Here is a 7,869-nt window from a genome sequence, read left to right as displayed (position 1 = left end):
GATGGAAATGTTCTATTTCATTATTTTGTGTGCGATGAATCTATTCCATGTCTTATTCACCTTATCTCCTAGCTAAAGGTTGACAAGGAAACCGAAAACTTCTGGGGATCCATACAGGACCCTGCTAGCTAAAACGATCATTGTCTATTAACCAATCGACTCAATGAGTTTGCATTTTTGGTAAAGAAGGAAGCTTGGTTATGCTCTTTGTTGCATGCATGCGGGATGCCTGTTCTCATGCTCAAGTTAGCAGCTACTCATGCTCAGCTCTTTGTGAGGCTGCAGTGAGGTACAGCTCTCCTTTTCAGTTCTTTAGCATAATGGCATCCTTGGAGTTCTACACTGGTAACACGTTAGAAATACTGCCAGTGTCTGAAATTGTGGCAGTAGTTGATGCAGCTAATTCGACGAGGATTTTTCTTTTCAGGCTGTCAGAACAGCCTTTTCTAGCTTCCCACCAAACCTGTTGTAGGAACTTTTCGGAACAAGTTTCTTATTAGTGTAAAGGCAAGGTGCTTGCAATAGAATGCAGTATTGACAAGGCATTATGTGCGTGTCCTAGTTGAAACAAAGATTAGATGTCTACTAAATTGCCCTTGATGCTGATTTTAAACAAAAATAAATAATGAAGTCAATCATGACTTGAAACTTGATTCAAGTTAGTTTTTATAGATTTTGATACTGACTTGGGGAGTTGATTCTAATTTGGTTAATCCGGTAAATCTTGTTAAAATCAAGAATTAAAATAAATCTTGTTAAAACCAAGAATTAAAATAAAAAACTAAGACAATATTGTAAAATAATAATAAGCTCATTTTAATTTAGCAAGCCGGTCTTTTTTGAATGACATCGTGAAACTTACAACTATGATTATGAACACCAAAAACATTTAATAACGCGTGCTATGCATAGGATTTCACATTTTGACAAAAGCAAGTGTAATCCATTCATGGTCTAGATGCATGCACAGGGACATGACTGCAGCAGCGTACAAATGTTGAGCTCATTAAGCTATCACAATGAGCTTGAAGAGTCTGATTTTGCAGTTAATTAATTAGTTTGTACTCCCTTAGTATTTTGTTTTTCTTCATAGTTTCAACACATCTTGGTATCTCATTTGATTTGACTCTGTCCTAATTCGTTGAATCCTTCTACTTTGTAAACTAGATTAGTCAAAATTCAGGCATGTTCATCACATCATTGAGAGGTTTATGTGGTTATGACGAACTTACAAGCTTCCAATGGTGTGAACATTTCACATGATTTTCTATAGAACAAAACAATCTTTTTCTCATTTTATACTCAAATGGTGTTTGCTATGCTTTCATATAATTAGATTTTCTATGCGGACTATGAAATAAATCCACTGAATAAAGAGATCTATAGAATCTCTTTTTTCTCAAATGAATAAATCCATAAAAATTTTCTATAGAACAAATGATCTTTTTCTCAAATGATGTTTGGCATAATCTCATCACAAATCGTCAATTTCTTTGACATACTGGTCTGGTTTTCCGTAGAACATGTAAAATAGTTATGTTAACAAAGAATTGAAATGCAAGTGGAAGAGGAAGGGGAATATGCGACGTCAAATCCTGGCAGCGGTGGCCAGGGCTCTCCTTTGCCACCCCGAGCCTCCACTATTGCGTGGATGCTTAAGCAGGACATGCGTCGTCAAATCTTGAAGCACCCTTTCTTCCTCTCATTTTAAATTGCAGAAAGGTAGAAAAATCCATCTATTTTTCAGGCTTCTACTTCTGTCGAAGAAATCAGATCAATGTGAAACATCTCTCTAATAAGTTCACCGGAGGGACTGCCATCTTGCCGAGGAATTCTGGGTTTCAAGAGCAAATTGGTATCAAGTTACTGACTTGCTAAGCGGTAAAATCTCTCTACCAGCCATCAAGATGTTGATACGACGGTGGTCTTTCCATAACCATTCCGAAACACAACAAAAATCATTATCTTGTCATTTTGGCTGCTCTTTTTTTGGTTAGTCTACCCCTACCACACCGACAACAGTACCGATAAACCGCCGCAGGCAGCCACTGCATACAGGTGCCAACCATGTGGTTGTAGAAGTAGCAACCTTTGAACAAAAGCACTTGACTGATAAACAAAGGACACTTGGGTCTCTGAGCCGCCACCTCCCATTGTTGGTCATTAACCCCGCTTCTCTAACAGTACCAAAGCTGCCATCTTCAGAATCTCTGTTATCACAATATTCTTCGGCAGATTACCATAAAATCTTGCAAACCCATCTGGCAAAATCACTCTTCTGAACGATTTGCATGTATATTGATCTACCTTCTGCCCAATCCAGGTAAAAGTGGCATCACGACCTCAAAAATAAATAAATAAATAAACACACAAAAAGTATATATATATTTTTTTTCTTTGTTAATTTCATCCTCCTACCCCAGATGCAGAGAGCAGAATATCTGTTAATACTCCTACCCCTCCTACCCCAAAAAATCAGAAATTTCCTATTCATCAAATCTTGCCACACAATTTTTTTCATGATCAACACTTCTCCAAAAATCAACTCAATTTTTTTCATGATCAACACTTCTCCAAAAATCAACTTCTACCCACCAAAAGCTTTTTGCGAAGCCCAACTTGGTCAACACATCCACTCTCCCTGATGGTATTGGAAGCAAATTTCTTTAATTTAATTTCCATGGTGGGGGTGATGCCTTCTGCTAATATTGAAAGAACCGAAGAACAAAATCAAAAACCCTAATAACCCATTTTTAGAAATCAGCAACCCTAACAACACTTTTAGCTAGCACCCAATTCTTGCTCTTGCTGGTCTGGCCAGGCAGGCTCCGTTTTGGGCTGCTCTTCCTCTTGTAGGACACACAGGGCAGGTATGTGCTTGAGTTGCCATCTTCCTGCCCAACTTTGCAGGCCAAAATTTTATTTTTCCCAACTTGTCTTTGGGACCCATTTTCACCATCGATCCCATCTATGAAGATGCCCCAGAAACAAGCAGGAACATGGAGTTACAGCTTTGTAATAAATTTTATGCCCTAGCACACATCCTAACCTTCACCAAGGAAACCCTAAATGGCCTGAACTTTGTATCAAAATCATAAATTGCTTAAGCAGCAACGAAGTAATTAAAAATACAATTGAGTTAATAAACAGTGTTTTTGCAATTAAAATGTCCAGGCAGCCCGTTAATACACAAACAAACTACCCAAAATACCCTCCAAGAAATGGTGGGAAAATTCATGTTTGCCGTGCCATTGTTACAACACCTAGCAATAAAATTCAAATCCCATGCTCGTCGAGTCCACACTACGAGCCAATTGTACCAGAGAACCACCATGAAAACCATCACCAACACCACCCCCACCTCCCCTCCGTCTGCCCATCAGCACCGAAAACGGTGCCACACATTCCCAAGCCTACCATCTTCACTCAAAAGCTTTCCTCCCTGAGTTGCAGAAACACCCCAATCGTGCCATTATCGAAAGTTACTCCATTCCAACTTTTGTCCCAAACAAATCCCATCACAAATAAAGTGGAAAATTTGTTGAATTTCCTTTTTACTATTTAAATCTCCTCAATAAATCAAACCTCGCACTTAAATTCAATCAAGATGTTATCAAATTGAGTTCCCACATTCTTGGAACTATCTACATCTACAACGTTAAAAAAAATCATATTTCCCTCATTACCAGCACACAGCAGCAACCACCATTGCTAAGCAACAAAGCATTCTTCTCAATTCCATAGAGAAGGAGGATTAGAAGAAGATGGAATAAATTTTTCACTCAAATTTTTATTTAAAAAAAAAAAACACGTGAGCGAGCCCAATGCACCCTCCACCACCACCACGACGTAAACCCCATTATTCTCTCTCACGCACCCAACAGCCCATCCACACTCACACAAGTTAAGCTCGATAAGTAGCCAGCCAGCGCACCCTTTCTCTCTCTCTCTATACATAAACCAATTTTCCTCCGATTTCCCTCAGCTTTTCCTCCATCCCTCCTTGCATTATTTATTTTTTAATTATACATTTTTTTATTTTTTTTATTTTTAAATATAATATCCTTTTCTTTTCCTAATACACTCTTATCCCTGCAGCGCTTAGAGAGAGAAAGAGAGAGAAAACTGCAGCAACCCAACCAAACCGAGAGAGAAACTTCTCTCTAGAGATTTCAGATCTCTGTACATCATCTTCTTCTATTTTTCTGACAGAATTGACCTGCTCTTGCACTTGCTTTGCATCCATGCGGCGTCGTTTCAATCCCTTTTTGCCTGATTCTAGCCTCGGAATTAGGGTTTCTGGCGCTTAATTTCGGTCAAATTGAAATCAATTTTGATTTTGATTTAGTGAAGATGATAATAAAGAGGAACTTGAAATCTCAAATGCCGAGTTTAAGGAGGTGCAACAGACTCGGCGACAACGCAGCTTGCGAGGAGGAGGACAACTCGGCTTCAACTCGGAGGAAAAAACGTAAGCTTACGAGCAATAACCATCACAGCAATTGTGGCGTTACCGGTGGTTATTACCCTCTCAATCTGCTCCGTGAGGTCGCCGCTGGTGTGATTCCTGTCAGTTTGAAGTCGTCGAGGGGATTCGCTGCTTCTTTGTGCACGGAAGTATCTTGCTCCCCGCCTGAATCCAACGGTCGAGATTCAATGACGAGGAGAACAGCTAATCGTAGTGGCGGTAGCAGTAATAATGCTATTAGTAATGATAATGGTAATCGAACGGTGGAGGTTTCTCGGCCACCGCTAGTGCGGACGTCGAGAGGGAGAGTTCAGGTATTGCCTTCAAGGTTTAATGATTCAGTTATTGATAATTGGAGAAAAGAAAGTAAGACAAGTTCGCGTGATTATAGCTTTGATGATAATGATAATGATAAAGATGACGATGACTATGTTGTTGATGATGATGATGATGATGTTGATTATGATGTTCAGCTTAAGAGTAGTAGAAAGGTTAAAGAGAAAGAGAGAACGGGTTTGGGATTGGGTAGAATGGGTAGTAATGTGAAGAAACAAAGCAGGCATTGTGGTGGCAAGTATGTGGATACGTGTGAGGAGGAGGAGGAGGAGGAGGTGAGGTTTAAGGGTGGTTTTGATACGAAGAAGTATTATTCGAGTTGTTCGCGAAGTACGCTTACTACAGTGCATGAGAATTTGGTGGTGGTGGTGGATGATAATGAGTGTGGTGGGGTTTTGGATTTGAGTAGTGGGGAAAGGAAAGAGGATGGATTGTTTGGGCCGGAAGATTTTTATTCAGGTGATTTAGTGTGGGCAAAGTCGGGAATGAAATATCCGTTTTGGCCCGCTATTGTTATTGATCCAATGACACAAGCACCTGAGCTGGTTTTGAGGTCTTGTATTGCTGATGCAGCTTGTGTGATGTTTTTTGGTTGCTCTGGGAATGATGGGGATCAGAGGGTATGTGTGGATTTTAAATTTATGAATTACTTGCTATGTAAAGAGGGTTACTTGGGATATATGGAGCTTTTGTGTTGTTAGTTTTTGGTTGGATGTAATGTGATTGCTAATTATGGTAAAGTTGAATGATTTTGAGCAGGACTATGCTTGGGTTCAAAGAGGGATGATCTTTCCATTTTTGGATTTTGTTGACAGGTGTGTTAATTGTCATTGCTTTTGTTGTAGTGTTAGTTGTTAACTTGGGATTTGAAATTTCTGTTTGAGTGAGTTTTTTTCTTGGCATAGGTTCCAGGAGCAGTCTGAATTGGATGACTGCAAGCCTGGTGATTTCCAGATGGCGGTAGAGGAGGCATTTCTCGCCGAACAGGGGTTCACTGAGAAGCTGATGCAGGATATAAACACAGCAGCTGGGAATCCAATTTTTGATGAATCTGTTTATAGGTGGCTTCAGGAGGCTACTGGCTCAAACCAGGATCTGGACTTCCATTCTCCAAACCAGGCAAGTTTCATGGTGTAGTCCTTAAGTTGTTTTTCTTTGAAGCTCTCTTCTCTGTTATTTTTGTTCTTTCTAGTCCTGTGCTTAGGCTTTAAAGTCTTAAACTCCTAGGTGTAAATGGAATTTGTTTTTTTGGCACCTGGTACAATACCTCGACATTTACCAAGTTAGTGGGCTGAGAAAATCTATGAATTATGTGGTTATGGTTGAATCTCTTAATAATTTGGCTGTCATAGTAGGTTTGTGTTGGGATTTGGATGCGTTATCATGTAATTGCAGGCTCTTTTTTTTATTGCTCAGAATGATGTTTTGGTGTTAATCACATCTGGCAGTATTTTTTTTTTTTTGGGGGGGCAGGTGGGCGTCGATCTGGAATCTGGAAATGGTCCCCATTTCCCAGCTATCAGCAGCAGAGCTGTTTGGCTTTCTAAGCTATAATCGTCCTATTAGTTCTTAGAGTTGTAGAGACATGAAAACACTTCTACAAGTTCAGGGAACTTGCAATACTGTCCTTAAGTTCAAACATTCTTGGTTTCTGTTGTCTCTTTCTCACATAGGAACAGAAATACCTCACATGGTATAATAGTACAGTTTCTTGCCCTCCATTTTTCTTGAAAAGATTTTGTGATTACCATTTTTTGAGAAGAATAAACCAAAATGTGCTCAAAGTTTATGTCATGTACTCCTCTTTGATTGGGAGTAGAGTGGGGAAGCTTACTCAATTGTAATGGGTAATTCTTTTCTTTCCACTGTAGTTCTCTCCCTGTGAAAGAACCTGAAACACCGAACTAAATTTCCAGATTCTAATTTTGGCTTGTCTCAGTTATATTCAGGCTCTTATTTAAATGGAGTTTTCTATTGTTTTCAAAAGAAGAAATAGGAAGTGCTTATTTTTCCTTCCATTCTTTGAATCTTGTCAAATTTGGTTTCTCTGATTCAGGACATGATTTGGAAGAATAATGACGTGCACCCCTGTGAAGGCTGTGGCACAAGCCTTCCTTTAAAACCTGCTAAGAAAATAAAGGGCACAACCCCTGGAGGCCAGCTTTTATGTAAAACATGCGCAAGGGTTGGTACCACCTGTCTTGTCCTCAGTGTTTTATGCAATAAGTCGTCTCCATAGTCTAAGTCATGTATGTAATGGTTATATGTATTTTTCACATCTGCATAATTGGTATTGCAGCTAACCAAATCAAAACATTTTTGTGGTATATGCAAGAAGGTTTGGAATCATTCAGATAGTGGGAGCTGGGTGAGGCAGCCTACAACTTATATTGGAGTTGTGATTTTTTCTGCTCAATTGTGATGTTTATTTCTTATCAAATGGGTCTTCTGGTTCTCCTCTCTGAATCAGGTGCGTTGTGATGGTTGTAAAGTTTGGGTCCACGCAGAGTGTGACAAGATTTCCAGCAATCGTTTCAAGGTTTGTCCATACTTGCCAATGTTGCATTACTTTATGTTCTACCTGCATAATGAGAGCATGGATGGAAGTTTCTGACTTTCCTGATCCATCTGTTCTTGGTTGAAGGATCTGGGGGGCACAGATTACTACTGCCCTGCCTGCAAAGCAAAATTTAATTTTGAATTGTCAGATTCAGAAAAATCACAGCTGAAATGCAAGTAGGTTCCTTTTGATTTTTATTTTTGTTAACAAACAGAAGATTATTGAATTTTCTATTCACAAGTTATTTGAAGGGTTTATATCTAATATCTTAGAGCCTTTGGCACAGATCAAACCGAAGTAATGGTCAACCAGCACTACCTAATAAGGTTACTGTTGTCTGCTCAGGAGTGGAAGGAATATATTTCCCTAGTCTGCACATGTAAGCAGGAATGCAGCTTTATAAGTGCATGAATTTCAAGCATTTCTGGAAAAATTTCTTGTTGGCTTCTTAGCTTTTTCCAAGTTTATTTATGGATACAATTCTTTCCCCCCCCCCCCCCCCTTT

The 7,869-nt window shown here is 39.4% G+C and overlaps 1 protein-coding gene across 2 annotated transcripts in view; it reads left to right on the top strand.

Moving 5' to 3' along the window:
- The first annotated feature begins 3,671 nt into the window (after positions 1-3,671).
- Positions 3,672-7,869, top strand: part of LOC105125862 (histone-lysine N-methyltransferase ATX5-like) — a 9,740-nt gene continuing 5,542 nt past the window's right edge. Inside the window, exons 1-8 of one of the 2 annotated variants that reach the window (XM_011026508.1) lie at positions 3,672-5,424; positions 5,561-5,619; positions 5,710-5,923; positions 6,861-6,989; positions 7,104-7,172; positions 7,275-7,343; positions 7,449-7,540; positions 7,651-7,743. In XM_011026508.1, the coding sequence (XP_011024810.1) occupies positions 4,354-5,424; positions 5,561-5,619; positions 5,710-5,923; positions 6,861-6,989; positions 7,104-7,172; positions 7,275-7,343; positions 7,449-7,540; positions 7,651-7,743 (1,796 nt within the window). In that variant the 5' untranslated portion in view covers positions 3,672-4,353. The remainder of the gene's footprint in view (positions 5,425-5,560; positions 5,620-5,709; positions 5,924-6,860; positions 6,990-7,103; positions 7,173-7,274; positions 7,344-7,448; positions 7,541-7,650; positions 7,744-7,869) is intronic. The other variant, XM_011026509.1, reaches the window with a different exon arrangement.

The sequence above is a fragment of the Populus euphratica genome, unplaced genomic scaffold, assembly GCF_000495115.2.
Source record: "Populus euphratica unplaced genomic scaffold, PopEup_1.0 scaffold44.1, whole genome shotgun sequence".
NCBI classification, from domain to species: Eukaryota; Viridiplantae; Streptophyta; class Magnoliopsida; order Malpighiales; family Salicaceae; genus Populus; species Populus euphratica.
This window is presented reverse-complemented; position numbering and strand designations above follow the sequence as displayed.